The sequence below is a fragment of the Eulemur rufifrons genome, chromosome 21 (genome assembly GCF_041146395.1).
Source record: "Eulemur rufifrons isolate Redbay chromosome 21, OSU_ERuf_1, whole genome shotgun sequence".
In the NCBI taxonomy this organism is placed as follows: domain Eukaryota; kingdom Metazoa; phylum Chordata; class Mammalia; order Primates; family Lemuridae; genus Eulemur; species Eulemur rufifrons.
The window spans coordinates 2,450,573-2,472,630 of NC_091003.1; the positions used below are offsets into that span (position 1 = coordinate 2,450,573).

Consider the following 22,058-nt stretch of genomic DNA (forward strand, 5'->3'; position numbering starts at 1 on the left):
GAAAAGGACAAGCTTTGGCCGTGAGTGCTGAGGCTGAGCTGTCATGACGCATGGGGTTGGTGTTGAACAGTTATTTGCTGACTGAATGAGTGAGTAATGTGTGGATGGAACAGACAGGCTGTGGTGGCCACTTCTAAACCTAAAGCTTTGAGGAAGTTTGAGGAAGCAGACACTGTAAGGAGATGCAACTGTCTGGCAGTGAGCTGCGAGCAACTTAATGGAGATGTGAAACGAGAGGCAGAATGGTTATGACAAAAAGTCAGAGAAATTAGGCAACCCCTGAAATCGCCTGTCTCTGATGATTTCTGAATTCATCGCCTCAAATAGCATCTCCTTCCAGCTCTCTCTGGGCGAGGCTCAGGGGACAGGGCGGTGCCACGGAAGGCAGAGTCCTGCGTTTCCGAGTGAACAGTGCATTTCCAGTTCTAGTTCACACCACGGGTGTCCTTGCAATGAGGTCTTCTTTCCCAACAGGCCCTTGAGGTGAAGAGCCTGCCTACAAAAATATATTTTGTAAGACAATGCTACCTGTCCTGTAGACACCTGCCGTATGAGTTAGGTCATTTATTTATCTATTTTAGTTGCAAAGGAGAGACTCCTATGCTCAGGAGCAGGGGTGTATGGCAAGCATCCCCAACAAAGTGGTAAGAGTCAGCTTACATCAATACTCTACACAATCACTAGGGCTTAGTACCGGGGCTGCAAACTCCATGATTATAGGAACCAGGCGGAAAACTCTCGTGCCAGACATTTTTTTTTTTCTTTCTTTTTGGTAGAGAGGAGGGTCTTGTTCTTTCTCAGGCTGGTCTCGAACGCCTGGCCTCAAGCAATCCTCCCACCTCGGCCTCCCTAAGTGCAAGGATTACGGGTGTGAGCCACCACACCTGGCCCATTTTAGCTTATTTAAGTTCAAATAGGCGTAAGTGGTTGGTGGCTACTGTAGGAGGATCGTTTGAGGCAGGAGTCTGAGGCTGCAGTGAGCTATGATGACATCACTGCGCTACAGCCTGGGTGACGGAGTAAGTACCTGTCTCAAAATATACATTAAATAAATAAATAAAAAGGGGGAGCTGATCTAGTGTGGGAGGTTTAGCAAAGAGACATTTGAGCTTACACCAGAAAATGATTAGCATCAACAACAGAGAGCTGAGAAGGCCCAATTCTGGCATTCGGTTGCTGTCTTATTATTAAATATATATCGCCTGCTGCGTGCCAGCGCCCCGGCACGCCTCTCCCTCTAAAGCGCACCAGCCACGGCAGCCAACCACCGCCGCGCCCGGCTTCCGGGGCGGGACCGGAAGCGCCCTGCGCGGGGAGCTGAGCGGCTACGCGCCCGCCCAGTGGGGAGCGCCCGAGTCGGGCCGGTCTCGCGAGAAGGGCGGCGGCGGGGGCTTCTGGGAGAGCGGAGCGGGCGAGCGGGCGGCGCGCATGGAGGGCGCGGGGGGCGGCGCGGGCGAGCGGGCGCCGCTGCTGGGCGCGCGGCGGGCGGCGGCGGCGGCGCCGGCGGCGTCGGCGTTCGCGGGCCGGCGCGCGGCGTGCGGGGCCGTGCTGCTGACGGAGCTGCTGGAGCGCGCGGCGTTCTACGGCGTCACGTCCAACCTGGTGCTGTTCCTGAACGGCTCCCCGTTCGGCTGGGAGGGCGCGCAGGCCAGCCAGGCGCTGCTGCTCTTCATGGGCCTCACCTACCTGGGCTCGCCGTTCGGCGGCTGGCTGGCCGACGCGCGGCTCGGCCGGGCGCGCGCCATCCTGCTCAGCCTGGCGCTCTACCTGCTGGGCATGCTGGCCTTCCCGCTGCTGGCCGCGCCCGCCTCCCGCGCCGCGCTCTGCGGGGCCCTGCGCCCGGCGCGCGTGCTCAACTGCTCGGCGCCCTACCCCAACGGCAGCGCCGCCTGCCCGGACGCCGCCGCCCGCCGCTGCGCGCCCGCCACCTTCGCGGGGCTGGTGCTCGTGGGCCTGGGCGTGGCCACCGTCAAGGCCAACATCACGCCCTTCGGCGCCGACCAGGTGAGCCGCGCCCACCTGCCTTTGACCCCTGCCCGGGCTTGGGACGGGGGCGGGAGGGAGCCCCCTGGCCCGGGGGAGCCTCTTCCTCGTGCGGGGAGCAAGCCCGCGAGCAGGTGTGACAGGTGCAGGGAAGCGATGGCAAGTGACTGCCTGTCTATGGAGGTGGCCTACGAGTGGAGGCGTGAAGGATAGAAGAGGTAGCAGGTGGTGGAGGAGCTTTCGGGATGGGGACTCTTCCAGGAAGCTAAGGGATGAGAGGGCCCCTATGGCTGGCTGTAGGTTTACAAAAAACGGGGAAAGCACTCCTTTCCGTCTTTGTTGTGTTAAAGGAGTTTTGGGCCGGGGGTGGTAGGAAAGGTGTGGTGAAAATGAGTTTGAATTAACTTAGCATCAGGCTGCTTCTCTGTCACTCCAAACCGCCAAGATCTTAGGGAGGGGACTGGAAATGATCGCCAAGTGTTACTTGCAGACTAGGCGGCCTTAACAGCAAAGGCAAAGTGGAATCATTGCGGAAAATGTTAAAAAAGTGAGAATCGAAGTGGTCGGATGAGGCTGGGCCACGTGAGGTGTGTTTTGAATACAGTAGGAAGCCTCATGGTGTTTGAGAGGAGTGGTGACATTGTGTGTCCCGCAGAGCAGGCTTCTGACAACCGTGGCGGGAATTGCAAGTCAGGTCTACTTGCTTTTTGAGGATCTACAGGCTCAGAGTGGTTCTTTCCTTTTGAAATGCTTGGAAACAAATAGAATATTTTGTGATAAGTGAAAACTTTATGAAATTCACATTTCAGTCTCCACAAATCTTTGTTGGCACATGGCCCCACCCATTCCTGCTACATAGCTGCTTTCACCAGCGGCAGGAGTTAGTTGTGATAGAGACCAAATGTCTCATAAAACTCAAAATGTTGATACCGGCCCCTTCACAGAAGAACGTGTGGCTGTCTGTCGTCGGGGACGGGATGTATGGGAAGGAACTCCAGGCAGGAGTCTTACCGCTGGCCGTGTGGGAGAGGCTTGGGAGGCCGTGGGCGTCGCGGAGTGGAGGGAGGTAGGTAAGTCGTGAAGCAGAGTGGGTGGGTCGTGCTGGTGGATCCTCTCAGCCCGCTTGTGTTGCTGTAACGGAACACCTGAGGCTGGTAATTCATGAAGACTAGAGGTCTTTTTGGCTCAGAGTTCTGTAGGCTGTGTGAGAGGCATGGTGCCAGCGTAGGCTCCTGGTGAGGGCCTGGGGCTGCTTCCACCCCTGGGGGAGTGAAGGGGACCCAGCTGTGCAGAGGTCAGGAGGCCAGAGAGGAAGTGAGAGAGAGTGGGAAGGTGCCAGACTCCTAGCGGCCATGTCCTGTGGGGACTAATACAGGAGAACTCTCTCATTACCTTGAGGAGGGCACCACGGCTGTTCTTGACAGATCCGCCCCATGGCCCGTACACCTCACCTTGGGCCCCATCTCCAACGCTGGGGATCAGTTTTGAAGATAGATTTGGAGGGGCCACACAAACCAAGCTGTGGCATGGCTTCTATGCAAGCCATAGGGAAGGTGACTGCTAGGCTTTCGCACTAAATGACTGTGAGTGCCTGTCTTTACCCAGTGTTTGCTGAGTGCTCACTAAGCACCAGGTGTTGTGCTAAGTACTGGACTTTATTAGGCCACATGATACTTCTGCTATTACAGAGTCCATTTTACAAATGAGGGAACTGAGGCTTGAGAGGTTAAATTATTTGCTAAAGGTTACACAGCTAGTCAACATTTCTGCAAGAAAAGTGGTCTGATCTCTTCAAATGTAATAGTGTCATGGAAAAGGAGGGCCATTCTGGACGAACGGGTCCTGGAGAGGCTTGGCAGCCAGATGCAGTGTGTGCTCTGTGATTGGATCCCAGTCTTTTTGGATACTTGGGACAATCTGTAGACCACATGTTAGCTAACAGCCTGTTGACCTTGCATTTCTTAGGTGTATGATGTTATTGTGGTCACGTAGACAAATGTCCTTATTTTTAGGAGATTCATAATGAAACATGGGGTGAAATATGTTGCTGCAACTTATTTGCAAATAGTTCAGCCTGAAGTACTTTGTATATACAGAAAAAAGAATGCTAAGAGTCTAAGTGTAGGGTAGGGTATAGAAGAGTACATTTCACGATTGCTTCCACTTTCTATAAATTTGAAATTTTTTCACATGAAAAGTTAGGGGAATAGCCATCAACTGATGAATGGATAAATGAAATGTATTATATCCACACAATGGATATCATTTAACCGTAAAAATAGGTTAAGTACGGATGAACCCTGAGAACATGATGCTGCGAGGAAGAAGCCACACACAAAGGTCTCCCTTGTGTGACTCTGCTGTGTGGAATGTCCAGAAGGGAGGAGTTCGTGGGCACTGGAAGTGTTAATAGACCAGTGGTTGCCAGGGGCCGGGAGAGGGGGCCAGGGAGTGGCTGTTAAAGGGAACAGGGTTCCCTGACAGTGTGGTGACAATGTTGTGGACGTGGATAGGTGTGGTGGTTGTACAGCGCTCAGTGTCCTGGACACCATTGGGTTGTTCACTTCTGCAGGGTGAATTTGATGTGTGTGAGTTACATCTCAACGAGAGAACATTAGGAGGAGAAATTAGCACCCTTTATGCCAGGCTGCTTGCTCTGTGCCAGGTGTTGGGTGGTCTTTGAGGGGGTTTCAAAGCCCTGCTCCCCAGGGTGCTGTCTGTTCCGTGGGGGCTGGCTTGGGACCTGCGGTCTGCAGGAGTGCGGCTTGCTCTGCTCCTCCCCAGCACAAGTCGGTTTGTCCCGCTCTTGGCCCACTCTGGCCCCTCTCGCTTGGAGGAAATCTGTGTGAGTTTTTACGGTACTTTTTATGCCCCTCTGTCATGCCCCTCTTTACCTTGACGGAGGGCCTCCGGGGACTCCACTTGCAGGAATGAGTGGGGTCAGGCTGTGTGGCTGTGAGCAGGTGGCTTTGGCAGGCTTTGGAAGACGTGTGAGCTACAGTCCAGGGTGACATACTTCAATGTAAATGGTGTCAGTCTCACATTTTCCCCCAGTGCTGAGCCCTTTTCAAAGATCATAATCATTCTTGGTGGATGGATGATTTGAAATAATGACCTTAAAGAAGAAAAACTTGGTTTACAGATAAAGAGAGCACATCATGTATTTTTTCTAGAGGAAAAAAATGGCACTCTTGTGCATGTTGAGGAATTTTTCCATGTCAGCCAAATGTTTGACGCTGTGCACAGTTCTGTTCTTTTGGCTTTACTTTGCATTGATTTTGGTGGTACCTTTTGAGCAGTCCACGGGAAGGACTTGTTTACCCCTGGTGGGCATGTGACCACTGTACGCATGCCAGTGTCATGTGACTGATGGGAAGCCAAGGCTGTGCTCGTCACCAGGGTGGGGAGCATGTGATGTGCCCATAATAGCAGCCAGCTTCCCCTTTGTTTCAGAAATGGCTGGTGTGTGGTTACTTAGGGCTCAGTGATAGTCTTTGGCTTATGGAGTAATTTTGATGGATTACCCCTTGGAAGTGGAAATAAAGTGACCACGAGGTTTACTCAGGATATGAGGATGAATGGAATTCTAAGGTTAGGATTTCGCTAGAGTGATGGCATGCTAATTTTTGCACGCTCCATGTGAAGCGGATGTGTGTCTGAGAACATGGGAGGGTGTGTACAGTGCCCTTGTGGGTAATGGAAGGGCCCAAGCTAATTGCAACTAATATGTAAATTGTGTCTCCATTAAGTTTGGTATTGTGTTTGCTGGCCTCTTCCTTCTGAGGTTGTCAAAACAATCACTTTTTTTGCTTGTTTGATATTACATTTGTACTTATGTTTTCTCTGTAACCATTTCTCTGCTCAACATTTTTTTCTTTCTGGCCTGTCTCCAGTATAGCATGAATATCGATGCTCACTGTTTGGTAAAATTTAAATGTATTGTGTCACAGTGAAGCACTGTGTTTCTGTCTTAGATGTGTAAGAAATTCTCAGTCTAAACTGTTTATTCAATAGCATTGCCTGCATTTGGCCTAGGACTCTGTTCATTGCTGATGTGAATAGGAGAACGGTTTAAATGATTGAGAATGTGTGGGTTTGTTTTTTTTTTTTAACTCAGATTTTCAGTTTGAGATGGTGGTTACTATATAATTAATTTCAAGCATATTACTTGCCAACACGGTAGCTGTTCTTAATCTTTTGGACTTAAATTTTTTGTCTTTTGAGGAGCACACAGTTTTGACTGTATATTTTACACTTCTACTTCAATCTTAAAAAGTAGAGCTTAAATTACCACATCAAGTAATATGACTGCTAAAAGGATGCTTATTGCATAGAAGTGCAATAAGTTTGTTTTGGCCCCATATACAACTTGTTATTCACTAGAGGAGACTCCTCTGTGTATCAAAAACCAGAGCTGCTACTGGAACAGGATTTTCTAACCCGTTGTAACCTGTAACTTAAGGACAAGACAGTAGAGGTTTTCAAGACAGCAAGGCTAGACAGTCATTGTATGAGATCCAGCATCGGCCTGTAGCTAGTAAGTTTGTTTAAAAATTTTATGAAATGAAACCCATTAGAAATGTCTCTGGCCAGTACAGGGCTCATTCTCGCAGTGTCTGTTGGGATGTGGCAACGCGGGTGGGAGAGGAGGCTCACAGCGCGCCTGCCGCCAACTCAGCTGTCACCGGCCTCGCGGTCGCCACTGACATCGTCTTGGGCAGGGCATACGCCAGGACATTGCATGAGGTCCCTTGGTGCTCTTGTCTGAGCCCAGGAAGTCAGTGATTTTTGAGCCTTTAAGAGATCCCTGCCCTTACCCAGATTTCTCCTATGTTGATAGTCTTTCTTAATGTAGAAATATTAATAGCCTGTGATTTCTGTCTTTAGTCTATATTTTCTTCTTTGTTTTGTCAAGATCTCTGATTCTCAGGAGACCAGATACAATAGGTGTGGTGCCCTGGCCTCTCTGGATGAACAGGAACTACAGTGTCTCTCTGTGGGGCCTGCGCCTGTTTGCTGGGTGCCCCATGGCACTGGCTTTGGGCTCAGGGAGGCGTGGGGCTGTGTGACGGTGCTTCTGAAACGTGCCTGTGCATAGAAGTTTAAAATGCAGGTTCCTGGGCCTCAGCCCCGAGACAATGATTCAAGAGATGTGGGTCCTGGGAATCTCTGTTTTGAGGAGTGTGCCCCATAACTCCAAGCAGGTGGCCCACAGACTCTGCAAACCCCCCAGGATTTGCTGGGATTTAGCATGTAATTAAGAGAAACCAACCCAGCATCTGCAGTAATTAAAAGCGTAGGATATGTTTTTATCGGGAGACCCTTGAAGGTCTCTGTAAACACCATTTTGATTCTGCTACATTTCTTAAAGGTTGTGATGACAACAGTAATTTTAATCGCTTCGTTACATGTTTTTTTCCATCCTTGAAGATTATCACACATTTTCAAGTGTTTTTCCTCCCTGTTATTTTAGGTGAAAGATCGAGGTCCAGAAGCCACTAGGAGATTTTTTAATTGGTTTTACTGGAGCATTAATTTGGGAGCGATCCTTTCGCTAGGAGGCATTGCCTACATTCAGCAGAACGTGAGCTTTGTCACTGGGTACGTGATCCCCACGGTCTGCGTCGGCCTTGCTTTCGTGGTCTTCCTCGGCGGCCAGAGCGTTTTCATCACCAAGCCCCCCGACGGCAGCGCCTTCACCGACATGTTCAGGATACTGACGTACTCCTGCTGTTCCCAGAGGCAGAGGGGAGAGCGCCCCAGTAGCGGGTAAGTACCGGATTCTCATCACTCGCTCGGTTTGAGAGGACTTAGCGATCAATTTCATTAAAGTACTAGCTTGTGTTTGTTGTGTGCTGATTGTGTGCGGGGTGCTGGGCTGAGTGGTTTGCATGTCCTGTCTCCTTTAACCTTGGATTCGCTTGAGGAGGTGGCAGCTGTGGGGTTATTATTGTTCTGTCTTAAACACAGGCCAGGGACTGATTCCGGAGCTCATATTTTAACCCCCACCTTGAACTTCCTCTCACTGAGATAGAAGCTCCTGGCTGTTCAGTGGCAGATTACAAAGGTAGACATTTGCACAGGGCATAGAGGGGACAGAACACGTTTCTTTTTATTTTAAAAAGCTCTGAAATACATTTGAAAGAAAAAGCAGGCAATTGCTTATGTTGTCGGCACCTGTCTGTACCCTTCAGAAAGCGAGCTGAGTCTGGAGTAGAGGTCAGCGGTCCAGGTCAGCGTGGGCTCTGTTATCCAGTGGTCACTTCTTCACTCTTGGACAGAGATGCAGTGGCAGAATGCTGAGATGCACTCAGGGTGACCACATCATCTTTGATTTCCTGGGACTTACCTTGCTGAAAGTCCCACGAGCCGGGGTTTTAAAACAGGAAGTCCTGTGTCCTCAGAACCCATCCACATCCCTGGCAAACTGTGATGGTGGTTGGTCCTGTTAGATGTAGGTTAATAAAAAAAAGTCCAGATCTTAGCCCAAGAAGAGATCTCGGTAATTTTTGTGTTGTTTATTGAGGTATAATTTACATGAAGTAAAATTTACCTCTTTTAGTTGTTCGGTCTGGTGAATTCCAGCAAATGTATTCAAATCCTGTAAGCAGCAGTCCAGTCAAGGTATAGAGTATTTGCATCACGCCAGAGGAGTCTCTGGGACCTTTTGTAGTCAGTGCCCACATGGACTATTTTGAGCCACGTAGGAGGTTCTGATGGTCGCTGGGGTGGGAGGTTGATTGCTCAGCCCTCACAGCTTCCTGCCTGGGGTCCTGTCCCTGCTGTGTGTGCTGCTGCCGGCTGCTGTCCCGCAGGTGCCTGGCACATCTGCCATACTGCGACTTATTTATATACTCGGAGCAGCAACAAGCTAATGTCTAATGTTCCTTCCACGTGGTAGATTTGAAGCCACACCAAAATAGCTCTTATGGGCCTGCTTTTTTGCTCCAGGCTGAGTGTCTGATTTCTTCAGCTGTCCCTGTGTGCAGTTCTGGGCGATCTGACCACCCCAGCTGACCTGCCGGGGATGCTGGTGGGTCATCGTGGCATTTCGGATGTGTAATCAAAACTATAAGTAATGAGGCCGTACTAAAGAATTTTTTAAAATTAAAGTAGCAGCAGGCACCAGTCTTTGCCAGGACCTTATTTTGATTAGACAAGAGCAGTGTTTCAGATCCTAGATGTTTATTCTACAGATTGAATACCCATTAGTGAAATATAGCCTTTTTCAGGACCAACCCTTGATGTTTCGGTGTGTCTGTATGGGCGGTACCTGGTGGACGTTTCCGCAGGAGAACAGCACTGGTGTATTGACATTTGGGGGTTTAATGCACAAATAGCAGCATGAAGAGGGTTTGGAGTCACTTTTACTTAGGAAACTTATTGCTCATTAGGTTTGTTTTTGGAAGTTGTCTTGGAGAAAAAGAAGGACTAGTTTGCAGAAAGGTTGATAAGCGAAAGAGTTCTCCAACTCTGCTTTCCGTATGAACTGGCTCTGTCACTGTGGGCAGGTTAGTGACCTCACCAAGCCCACCTTTCCGTGTGGTGTGGTGGAGAGGGACCCGGAGGGTCGTTGTGAGGCCTGAGTAAGGTGATGTGGCGAAGGCCCCCGGCAGCGGCAGCGTGTCGACCCGAGGTCAGGGCCCGGCAGCGGACGCTGCTCTGGTGGGGATGCCTGCGGGAAGGTGCAGGTGGCCGCGGAAGCCTGAGGAAGTGCAGTCTCAGCCTTTGGTCTACGTTGATCTATTTTTCGAAGATGATTTAATGTTTATTTTATTTTATTTATTTCTTAATTTTTTAAATCTTTTACTCTTTCTTTAAAATTTTTTGCTGGTTGATTTGGCGGGTGAGTTGTTACACACTCCTTAGTGGATCCCAGCTTCCACGGCCTCCGTCCTGCTTTAATGCTGGTTTTAAATGAGAAATGAAGACATACTTCTTCAGTCCATCAGACTGGAGTGGAAATGTTCCGCAGCTTTTGTGAGACACATCCCGGTCTGAGCTGAGAACCCCTGAGGCCCAGCGGCCTTTCCTGCAGAATGGACATGCGCATAAGCCCAGCCTTGGGGGGGGACTCCGGGGCACAGGTGTCCTGAAATTGGAGCACAGAGACTTTTGGGGGCAGGAACAGTGGACGCTTGTCTGCGTTCTGTTGTCATTTGTGACGGTGGCTTTGTGTGGGACCTGTGTATGTTGCAAGATAGTACACTAACCGTGTGTGTGAACCAGGTAAAGTTTTAGGTGCATATTGACTTAGCAGTTTTTAAAATATTTTAATGATATAAAGCAATAGTTGTATAACCGGTGACCTGTGTGAATGATTCTTTGTGTGAAAATGGATTTATTTGGCATGTAACTGTTTTCATAGAAACGCTTATTTAATATAACGTGACAAACCACTGATAATGTCTGTATGAGGTACATAAAGACTTTAAATTTCCTTTTTGGAAAAAAAATAACTTGAGGAAGTAATGAATATTCTCAAATGAAAGTATGCAGAATACCTTTGAAATTTAGAGTTTCACTTTTGAGCGTTGTTTCCCTGATTGTTTTTCCCACCAGACTCAGTGCCGCAAGGACAGAAACCTTGTCCTTTGAAATGCATTCCTGTGTCCCCAGCACCCAGCTCGAAGTGCTGGGCTTGTAGCCAGTGCCCAATAAATATCTGTTGAATTGAATTTAGTTTTCTTCTCCAGAATTTGGCTAAAATATTCAATAACAGTTTTCAGCTTTTTTATTTTTCCCCACTCTGAAAGTCTAGCTTTAAAGTGCCAGCTTTATAAAATATAAAAATGACTTAAAATAGTGGCATCTTATGAAATGGGACGTGCATTTGTCAACTGGAAAGCAGGCATCTGCCATTTCCGAGTTCCGGCTCTGGAAGCGATCTTAATGGCAGCTGATTATCTGCTGGTGTTTCTGGCTGTAGGGAATACGGTGCCTTTTCTTTTTTTCTTTCTTTTTTTTTTTTTTTTTCTGTTTCACCCCTAAGATCCTTGTGCGTGTTGCCCCGTTACAGTGGTTTGGGGCTGGGAGAGATCTTGGAGCTACCTAGTGGGACCTGTTCCATTCATAAATAATGGAGCAGGCCCCGAGTGAGCTGGTGACGCTTGCTAGCACAAGAGCCGGGAACCCCAGGTTCCTGTTCCTGGTGTTACGGGCACATGTGAGGGTGGGGAGCAGAGGGGCCGAGGGTCAGGCTCAGGCTCAAAGCCAAGACCACCTGGTCCAAGTCTCAGCCCCAACCCGAGCTTCCTTGCCTGGGTCACACTTTTTACTCTGTGTGTGCCCAGCGTCCACGACTGTGAAGACACAGTAAGGCCGCGTGGGCCGTGAGCAGCACGTGGGCCGTGGGGAGCATGTGGGCGTGGTGCACGGAGCCGTCCTCATCATCCTCGTCACCACCCAGCGTCTCCTCCCCTCAGCGCTTCCTCACACGAGAGACGGTAGTTTCCCTGCTAGAGCAGAACCCTTCCCCAGGGTCATACCCGTGACTTCATTTATTTTTTATTTTTTTCTTCTTGGACTTCTTTATTATCAGACAAACCAGCAACTCAATTTAAAACAAACCAGCATGGTTTTATTTAACACATTGGTATTGGCTATCAGGGCTTGATATTTGATAAATTAGCTAATTAAAATCAGACAAATCCAGCGCATTTTTTGTTTTGTTCTCAAATATACCTGCAGGGGCGTGGCTGCCTGGGTGGCCCCCAGCCTCAGGTGGAGCTGCGGGCTCTGCTGGGCAGCGTGGGCACAGCTGGGGCCAGGTCAGCCCGTCAGCGCCATGGCGCTGTGTCTTCCAGCCTTGTTAAAAGTGCAGCAGCCCAGTCGCACTTTGACTAGGCAGACCCTCCGCCAGCTCTTCCAGCACATACCGTGCTGTTTGGAAACAGTCTGGGCAGCTGTGTTTGGTGTGTGCAGTTAGTAAGTGACGGGGTGAGTTGAAGCAGACTTAGCGTGGTGAGCCCGTCCCCTACCCCCAAACTTAATTTGTGACCAAGTAACTGATTGCTGGGGGTGGAAGAAAACTAATTCCTTCATTTTATTTCCCAAAGTGAAGGCATTGGAGTCTTCCAGCAATCTTCTAAACAAAGTCTGTTTGATTCATGTAAAATGTCTCGTGGAGGGCCATTCACAGAAGATAAAGTGGAAGATGTGAAAGCTCTGGTCAAGATTGTCCCAGTTTTCTTGGCTTTGATACCTTACTGGACAGTGTATTTCCAAGTGAGTGGTGACAACCAGGTTTACTTTCCTTTATCTTCCTATGAAGCCTTGCCCCAGCCTTGTTCTGGCCATTACGCAGGACTCTGGTTTTTATCCATGAGTCTCTCTAGGATCCTGGAAATTTTTTAGTTATGGACTCATTTTGGCTGCTTTAAATATTTTGAAAACCTTCCCCAAAAAGGAGCTAAGAATAGGTATGCTTCTGGCTTTTCAGGCCCCTCCTGTTAATTTAATTTCCCGTTTGGATAACTGGCAGTTCTTTTTCCAAACTGATCTCCAGAGGACGTTTATGATGACCAAGTAATTGACTTGTTCGTTTTCCAACTTGAACCATCATCTGTTTCCGGGAGTCATTGCTGTGTCTCATCAGAGTCTGCTTTAGGGGAGGGGCGATATGCTTGAAGTGTTTAAAAGGCATTTGGTTCACGTGTAATAATACTGCTTTTTATACCCAGATGCAGACAACGTACGTTTTACAGAGTCTTCACTTAAAGATTCCAGAAATTTCAAGCATTACAACCACCCCTCATACGGTAAGAACAATTGAGACGATCTGAAATTGTCACTTGGGGCTTATGTAAGAAACGGATTTCTTCCACCAACTGCAGAAATTTTATAAATGTTAGCAGTTAGCACAAACTAAAAACAGTCACTGAAATTGAATTTTTACTTACTTTAGAGAATTTTTTTCATCAGTCATATCATTTACTGGATGAAATGGATTAGTATTTTCATCTGATTTTTTTTTTTTTTTTCCCCCTTCAAAACACGGAAAAGCAAATGCGAATGCATTTAGGAATAAGTCTTTCTCCAGTTCCGGTGTCTTGGAACTGAGGTCTTGTTCCTAGGGGTTGTTCTTTGTGGGGAGGAGCCGTGGTTTATACACATGTCTCCCGGGTAGACGTGTTGTCAGGTAGTGGCCACGCGTGTTGCGGCACCAACCGTCCTCCTGTCTCGCCCCAGCTCCCGGCGGCCTGGCTGACCATGTTCGATGCCGTGCTCATCCTCCTGCTCATCCCTCTCAAGGACAGGCTCATCGATCCCATCTTGAGGAGGAACGGTCTGCTGCCCTCGTCCTTGAAGAGGATCGCGGTGGGGATGTTCTTCGTGATGTGCTCGGCCTTTGCCGCCGGTGAGAGCCCTGCTGGTGCCCGCGGGCCCGGCCGGCGGTGCCCGTGACGGTGCCTTGTGCTGCTCGGGGAGTGTATGTGCTTTAGAAAGCATTTGAAACCACTGAGTGTTCTTTTCTAATTTTTTATTACATAAGTTTAAAACTTTTTTCCTAAGGATGTGCAATTTTTATTCTAAAATTAAAACCATTGGAGTGCTCCGCAAAGTGACTTTCAGACTGAATTAAAGGAGGCTTGTTCTCGACCTGTTGATGTAAAATTGGGCTATTCATTCCTGAATAGATGAGTTTTTATAAATTAAAGACGTTATATAATCCTCAAGATGAGAATTCTACCTTTCAATTTTTTTTTTTTTTTTTTTTGAGACAGAGTCTTGCTCTGTTGCCCCAGGTAGAGGGCGGTGGTGTCAGCGTCTTTATTTACACTCTTAAATACCTAGAAGTATAACCATTACATCCTTTTAAAGCTTTTCATCTGTGCGGCAAATGGAGAAGGGGCAGATGGAGAAGGGTGTGGCTGCTCCCTCACCCCAGGCCCTGGCTGCCTGGGCCCCGCCTGGAGCTCTGCTCTCACCCGCTGCTGTGTTGTGGGGCCCCGTCACCCACGGCCGTGGTCAGGCAAGAGAGCACTCGAGGGCCTCCGAGCATGGACGGGCACCCTGAAATGGAGGCAGGTTCAGTGGGGAGAAAGGTTGTAGCTTTCATTAGAAGAGAGTTAGGCAGCCCTGGTCCACAGCAGGTTTGTAAAGGTGGTGATGACCCAGTCGGTCCACGGTCATTACAAATGCAGATAGAAGGAGGGGTCTGAATTGGTCCGTATCCGACCATCTAAAGATGACCAAACTATTTTTATATCCTAGAACATTTTCTGTGCATAGCCGAATTATGTTGTTTAGAACAGAAATGGAACAAATGACTCACAGTTTATAACCTATTTTTGTATGTTACATACTGTATATATTTTTCCATGTGAATAATTACACATTTAAATTATGCTTTTGAACAACTATATCATATTCAATTTTTGAATGTTATTTTTAAAACCCAGTCCTCTCATTAAATATGATGGTTGATTCCAGTTTATTTATTCTTTTTTGGAGACAAGGTCTTGCTCTGTTGCCCAGGCTGGAGTACAGAGATGTAATCACAGCTCCCTGCAACCTCCAACTCCTGGGCTCAAGCAATCCTCCCACCTCAGCTTCCCGAGTAGCTAGGACTGCAGGTGCACACCACCATGCCCAGCTAACTTAAAAAATTTTTTTTTTTAGAGATGGAGTCTTGCTATGTTGCCCAGGCTGGTCTCGAAATCCTGGCCTCAAGTAATCCTCCTGCCTCAGCCTTCCCGAGTGAGCCACTGTGCCCAGCCAGAAACTAACATTATCATTAGCTGTTGTAATGATAATGATAATAAATCAATGGATCACCTAAATCTGTCATTATGATCAGAAAAACATTGCATAATTTATTACCTCCTCTTAAGTAAAATGGCAGGACTGTTTAGTGTTCCCCTCCTCCACTTTGTAAAAGAAATAAAAGGAACTACGGGTAGCGTCCAGATATCTGAGGATGAAATTACTGCCGTGTGACCTCCAGGCAGCGCCCCAGGAGCTGGCAGCTGGGACTTCTCAGTCCGGGGCTCCGACTGGTGTAATTGGGCACAATCTTGCCAGCATTTTTTAGAGGCATCAATGAGCATCTTGTAGCAAGCGTCTATTAGTAGTTTTTAGCTTAACTGTGACGTTAATAAACAAAGGCTACGCTGACCTATTTATGAATTCTAGGAATTCTGGAAAGTAAACGGCTGGATCTTGTTAAAGAGAAAACCATTAACCAGACAATCGGCCACGTCGTTTACCACGCTGCCGACCTGCCCATATGGTGGCAGGTTCCACAGTACGTGCTGATTGGGATTAGCGAAATATTCGCCAGTATAGCAGGTGAGGCTTCTTCAGGTCGGAGGTGTCTGAGTAGTGGTAAAAAAAAAAAAAAAAAGTCATTAAATATGAAATGTCCGATTTCGAATCAAGTGTGGTTTATTGTATCTCAAACAAAAAACAGTACAACTAATGAAAGTATGCACCTAAACTATTGGCACAGTTTTGCCATCTTAGTGGTAGCTTATTTATACCAGCAGCAAAGAGCCTGGAAAATGAGTGGCGGTGAAATCATGAAAGGTGTTTTCTACAGCTTGTTGAGAATTGCATATTTTTTCTTGCAAGAAGTGGTCCAAAGCCTGAAAGAAGTGGTAGTCAATTGGTGCAAGGTCTGGTGAATATGGTGGGTGGCAGAGAGTTTCCAAGTCCAGCTGTTGTAGTTGGAGCAGCATTGTTTTTTGTGACATGTGGTTTTGCAAGAGGATTGGCCTGTCTCTGTTGACCAATATCAGCTGCTTAATCACAATCATCCTTATGAGTTCGTCCAGTCGGGTGCAGTAGACATCCGCTGTAATCCACTGACCAGGTTTCATGAAGCTGCAGTGGATGATACCAGCACTGGACCACCCAGCAGACACCATTAGCTTTTTTTGATGAATATTCGGTTTTGGACTGTGTTTTGGCACTTCATCTGTATCCAGCCGTTGTGCTGAACACTTGCAGTTGTCAAAAAGAATCCGTTTTTCATCACATGTAACAACACAGTGTAGAAATGGTTCAGTTGTATGTTGTCACAGCAAAGGCAAGCTTCCAGACGATTTCTCTTCTGATACACATTTAATGCATGCGTAACCCATCTATCCGGCTTCTTTACCTTGCCAATTTGTTTCAAATGGTCCAGTACTGTTGGGATAGTGATGTCAAACCTTGCTGTCAACTCTGAAACTCAGCAGTTAAGGAAGCTGGATATTTCATGCTTAGTAACCTAAGAATAAGAGCCGTGATGTTTTTATTACGCTGTTAGAATACGTTGAGACAAAAATAGCAATACTCCTTTTGTATTTTTTGCCAGGGAGTTGTGGTTCAGAGTACGAATTGGCAAGTCAATACGAAGGCTAAGGCCAAGTTTCTTCTTTCTTGGTATAAAAGCAAAAGCAATATTCCCAAAAATATTGTCATGAAAACTCATTAACTACCTGTAGGTGCCACAGGAGACAGGACGGAGCAGGTCGCTGTCGGTGTCCCTGCCGTGCCTGGCGCCCCTGGCAAAGCCCCCGCGGTGGTGCCGCGCTAGCCCAGCCTGCGGGTGCAGCTCTCAGGGCTGGTGCTTTAGATTTAGGTAAAGGGGCAAATCTGATTTTTTACAAACATGTTTTTGCAGGCCTCTCTGTCCCTGCTGGTGAGATTCTGTAGCCGTGCGGGCCCGTGTGTGCTGGCCGACCCGCGTGGCTGCTGGGAGTGAGGGAAGAGGGAATGAGAGGCGTGTGGGTGGCGGTTTCCACCTCAGAACACGCGTGCACACTTGGCTCAGGAGTTTACCAAGGGAACGAATCAGAACCGAGTGGCCTTTCCTTTAGAATACGCTGCAGAGCTCCGGGTCTAGTTATTATAAAAATCTGCATTTATGGATGGACCTACTGAAGGTGTTATAAAACATAACTACCTTTGAACTAGAATCCTAATGTAGATTCCTGTTTTAGATTATGTGCTTTGCCTTCAAATTCCCATTACTTGGTAATATAGGAAAATTTTGTTTCTTTAATCTCTCTTTCCCCGTGAGGAACAAAAAACTTCTAAGCGCTAACAAATCACATTTTACGTTTAAGTTTGAGAGCAAGGAGTTAACTTCCTGCTTCACTGGATGTTTCTAGGGATTGTCACAGTGGGCAGGAGGACAGGCGCTTGTAGCCATCGGTCGCGACCTTGAGTGGGAACCGTCTTCACAGCGGGGCTGGGGTTGGTCCCCGAGTGACCCTGTGCTTGTCCTGCTGTGCCAGGGAGGAGCGTGGGCACAGAAACGAGCCTCCCCCCTCTGTCCCTAGGTCTGGAGTTCGCGTACTCGGCCGCCCCCAAGTCCATGCAGAGCGCCATCATGGGCCTGTTCTTCTTCTTCTCCGGCGTCGGCTCGTTCGTGGGCTCGGGCCTGCTGGCGCTGGTGTCGGTCAGAGCCATCGGATGGATGAGCAACCACTCGGACTTCGGTAAGAGCTGCGCCGCCCTTCTTCCTAAGGCAGCCGGCGGTGGCGAGGCGCGGGGCTCACGGCTGCCGTGCGTGTCTGTGACCCTGAGCAGTGAGGTGGTTTCACGCAGGTGGGCCCTGTCCAAGCGCTGCGTGTCCCCGTTCCTTGCCCTGCGGGGGACCCCTTGAGTGGTTGTGTCTGCTTGGATCATTCACAGCGTCTCTTGGAAGCCCAGCGCCTGCCACACCCTGCCAGCTGCGCCCTGGCTCTCCCGGGAGCGTCCCCAGGGCCGGCCGCCTTGTCGCCCAGGACTAGCACGGCTGTGGTGACGGCTGTGGTGACGCAGACGGACCCGCATCACAGATCGCCCTTTGTTCCGCTCGCTTTTGTGTTTCCTTTCGCTTTTAGCTTTTTGGTGTTAAAAAGACAGGGATAGATAACAGGTCACTTTTTACAATCAACATATTACTCATGATTAGTCCCCGTCGGATTTTACGGTTAATACCGGCGGTGGCGTCTTGTTAAAGTCACAGAGATCAGCGCTTCCCTTCTCCAGACTGGGGATGGCTTTTAAACGGACCGCTTTCCCTGAAGGTTTCTTTTTTCTTTTCTCTCTCTCTTTTTAAGCTTTATCCATGGAAACACCCTCGCTGCTTTCTGCCGTGTAGCCGTGTGGCCTTTGCTCTGGTCTGGTCGCACTTCGCCACTTCCAGGGCACAAACCCCCTTGAAAATCTGAGGAAAGTTTGGGGACTTTTCTCCAGAAATTGCAGAATTCCCAAGGTCCTTCCACGACTGAGTTGGAATTCCTGTCCTCACGGCTGAGTTTAGGCCTGTGGAGTCCCAGGACCCCAAGCCACCGCTGTCCCCAGACACCGGTCGCCAGGGCTCCCGGCTGGGAGAGCGTCTCCCTGGCAGGCTCTGCGGTGGCTCTGAGGGGGGCAGGTGGCTCCGGGGCTGCCCCTCGTTCTCGGCCCCTTCTGGGGACAGACAGCTGTGGCTGTGGTGACAGCGGGGCGGGCCGAGGATTCTCATGGTCCCAGGGGCCACCGGGCCTGTTGCAGTCCAGGGGACAGACCCCGTGTTATAAAGACCAGACTCTGTGGGTCCTAAGATGGAGGTTCTGTTTCTTTATTTTTGTTTGAGCTTTAAATGTGTCATAAAGGATTGGCTGGTTTTTGTCATTCTTGCTGTTTTCCAGTTATTTAATCCCCTCCTCGCCAATTTAACATCTGAAAGTTTACTTTGGTCCTTCCTTTCTGGCAGGCTGGCTGTGAGCTCCCACCGGGGGGTGGCCCGGGTCTGTGTGCTGCTGTCCTTGAGAGGGGGGTCCCTGGGCTGAGCCCTGCGGCCACGCACGGCAGCCCCGTGTCACACGCTGAGCGGAGGTGCAGGCAGTTCGTCCTGGGAGAGACGAAAGCTGTGATGTGGGCAATGCACACACAAGTGCCTCACGCAGGGACACGCGGCTGTCACAGGTGGCTGGTTTGGGGAGGGGATCCCCAGATTCTCCAGAGTGTGGGTTGTGGCAGGGGCGGAGTAGCCGCTCTCAAGCCAGGTTCTGGGCTCCCCGCGGTTGGCCTTTGCTCTGGGCTCTCTGGGGACACCTGCCTCCTGCCTCGGCACCTGGCTGACACAGGAAGTGGCTTTCGTACGGGCACAGGGCTGTGGTTTGAAGGGAAATAGGCCCAGATTGTTCCATTGTTTCCTTTGCCCATCCTCCCAGCAGGCCTTGCCTTTACTGTTACTAATGTTATTTACATTGGGAGCACTGTCCACACCGTATAGAGCACTCTCGTCTCGCGTGCGCAGCCGGGTGTGTCTGTGGCCAGGGCAGGGTGGAGACGCTTTGGAGCCGCTCTGTGTCTTCCTGAGCTGTCCCCGCCCAGGTGAGCGCTGTTCTTCCCTCCCTGTCCCGTGTTCTCCTGGGGCATCATCCTTCGCTGAGCACTTCTGCCTGGGGACCCCTTCCCCGCCATCTGCTCTCTGTGACTTCTGCCTGGTGCTCCCTGGCGTGAGCGTGTCACCAGCTCATCCGTCCCGCTGTCGGCGGCGTCCCTGCGGTTTCCGGCGCGGGGCTGTCGTGCGTGGCGCTGCCGTGGGCATTCCCACACACGCAGCCGGTGGACAGTCCCTAGTCCCGCGGGGCCAGGGCCTGCCTGAGCGAACTTTACACCGTCTTCCTGTGTAATTGTCCTTCTGTCTGTGAAGGGGCCACGGCAGCAGGGGTGGTGGCTTCCTGCGTGGTGGCGCATTGCGGGACACCCCGCGAAGTGAGGTGTGGCCTGCGTGTCTGCCCGCTGGCCCTGCCGCGTCCCTCACCTCCGCAGGGCCACGCAGTGTGCAGCCCACGTGGCCCGCTTGGAGCTTCCGGAGTTTTCCGTGGCTCTTTATTCTGGGCAGATTCCTATTTCAAAATCGGCACATAAAGTGATACCATTGATACTCTGATGACAGCCTTGTCACAGCAGCATCAAGTGCTAATCCTGGAACAGCAGTGACAGCAAACACCAGGCTCCAAGACGGTGGCGTCTGTGTCTCCACCGAAAGCCCGGACCGAGCCTCGCAGGTAGTGAGGGCCAGATCGATATTTAAAATACATGCAGAGAAGAAGGACGCTTAGTCTGGTAGAAGTTACAGGCATTAGCAGATCTCTTCCCAAATCAGTAGACAGAGGAGATTATTGTCATCTATAGCCTATACGAATGAGAATTCTTTAAAAATACGTGAAAACTTACTGCACAAACATGTATATCTGTTTATTATGTTTGTTTGATAAAAGCATTGTTAAACATCTGATAGTTATTATATGTTCAGATAGAAAAAGGAAGGAAGTTTCAGAATAACCAACTTTAAAAAGATCTTCTGAGGAAAGGAAGTCTTGGTTTTTTAAAATAAAAAAATCAGTGCTTCTGAAGCGTATCAGAAACCATAGCAGCTTTGATTCCAAAATACTCGCTTCCCCTCGTGACGCCGAGACTAGACGCATCTGTCAGCCCCGTCTGGGGAACAGGCCGGCGATGCTTTCCAGCTGGTGGCAGGTGGCTACACGGTGTGACATCTGGGGGCCTGCGGGGGCAGCGGCATCTCGGCTGCGTGGCGGGGTTGGGCTTGCTGGGGACACTCGGCTGGCGCTGGGTGTGTCCCGGGCGGGTCCAGGCAGGCGAGTGTCCCGCACACGTCCCGCCCGTGTCTCCACACGAGTGGTGAGTGGTGAGTGTGGCAGGCGCTGTCCGAGCCCCGTGTGCCGGTGGGGGACAGCCAGGGCACAGACTGGTAGTTCCCGTCCCCGGTGTGGAGCTGGGGCTGCTGGCCGCGGCGCGGGACGGAACCCTCCTCGTGCCCAGGTGCCGCCTGAGTGCTCACCTGTGCCCTTACCTGTGGCGACGCCGGCCGGTGGGGTAGCGTCTTCCGTTTCACAGCGGGGAACTCTGCCAGACTGAGGGGACGGGTGGCTGAGAGGTTGGAGCGTCGGGAGCCCACCCAGGCCCCGAGGGGGACGGTGCCACCCCAGGGTGGCTTCTGTGGTGGCGTTGAAACAAAATGCTTGTGCAGTTTGAGTCACAGAGATGTGGTTCTTTTCTTTTTTTTTTTTTAATGACCACAGGTAAAAGTCACCCTGACCTTAGTGGGACCAAATTAAATAGTAAAATCTTTTAAACTATCTCTAGAAATGCGCTCACCCACCTCCCCCGCCTGTTCTCTGCAGGAAACATCAACGGCTGCCATCTGAACTATTACTTCTTCCTCCTGGCTGCTGTCCAGGGAGCCACGCTCCTGCTCTTCCTGATCGTTTCGGTGAAGTACGACCGCGACCGCCAGCGAGCGAGAGCTGGCGGGGCGCCCGCCGCCACCAGGGCCTGAGCAGGGCGGCCTGAGCAGGGCGGCCCGAGCAGGGCGGCCCGGCGGGCGGTGCGAGCGCTGAGACCGGGAGGTCGGGACGTGCAGGTGGCCGGGTTGCCTCCCCCTGTCCCCCGCCTATGCGCGAGGCGAGTGCCTCCATGCTCACCGGCCGCCAGGCGGGGAAACGCGGATTTGAGTGTGTTGCTTCTCGTCATCCGGGGTCCTCTGAGGGTCCTAGCTGTGTCCCTCCTCCGCTGACACGCGGTGGAGATTGCAGAGTCGTGGGGACCACACGGCGGCCTCCCAGTTGCGCAGACAATGTCACTTCCTCCCCACAGCCCTGACCTCGGTTTTATAGAAAATTGATAACATCTACTTACATTGAAGAAGGTGAGGATTTTTTTTTTTAAGAGACGAAACTGTGGGCAGATGCCGCGAGGACGCTGTCAGGGTCACGTGGTCCCCTTCCTGAGCCGCAGGTCTTGCCGCTGCCGGGGTCTCTGGTGTCGGCTGGTACGAGTGTGTTGCATCTGCTGCTTCAGAAATGCCTATTTTTTAAGCCATTGACATTGCTTTTTTTTTTTTTTTTTTTTTGAGAAAGAACAGGCATAAGAATTACGCAAGACCATGTGTCCTGTCTCAGCCTACAGAACAACACAGAGGGCGTGTTAGACCTTACCTAGTCGGTCCTCATGTGTGACTTTATTTTGGGTGCCATTGAGACCGATAGCAGGTCATGGCTGGGTGTCAGAAAGATTCTCTCCATCAGAACTAGTGTAATTAAAAATAATCGAAAGTGTTAAATGTGAACTTGAGTGTTTGA

The 22,058-nt window shown here is 50.1% G+C and overlaps 1 protein-coding gene across 1 annotated transcript; it reads left to right on the forward strand.

Moving 5' to 3' along the window:
* The first annotated feature begins 1,428 nt into the window (after positions 1 to 1,428).
* On the forward strand, positions 1,429 to 21,261 carry SLC15A4 (solute carrier family 15 member 4). The gene is made up of 8 exons (XM_069496834.1): positions 1,429 to 2,004; positions 7,457 to 7,752; positions 12,042 to 12,210; positions 12,666 to 12,743; positions 13,174 to 13,342; positions 15,121 to 15,276; positions 17,256 to 17,414; positions 21,102 to 21,261. The coding sequence occupies exons 1-8, from the start codon at positions 1,429 to 1,431 to the stop codon at positions 21,254 to 21,256; spliced, it is 1,758 nt and encodes a 585-aa protein (XP_069352935.1). The 3' UTR covers positions 21,257 to 21,261.
* The last annotated feature ends 797 nt before the right edge of the window (positions 21,262 to 22,058 follow it).

Bases quoted from the DNA above. Each gene is read 5' to 3' on its own strand.
- SLC15A4 (XM_069496834.1), top strand. From the start codon at position 1,429: ATGGAGGGCGCGGGGGGCGGCGCGGGCGAGCGGGCGCCGCTGCTGGGC. The intron at 2,005-7,456 runs GTGAGCCGCGCC...CTGTTATTTTAG, and splicing joins CGCCCTTCGGCGCCGACCAG to GTGAAAGATCGAGGTCCAGA. The intron at 15,277-17,255 runs GTGAGGCTTCTT...CTCTGTCCCTAG, and splicing joins AATATTCGCCAGTATAGCAG to GTCTGGAGTTCGCGTACTCG.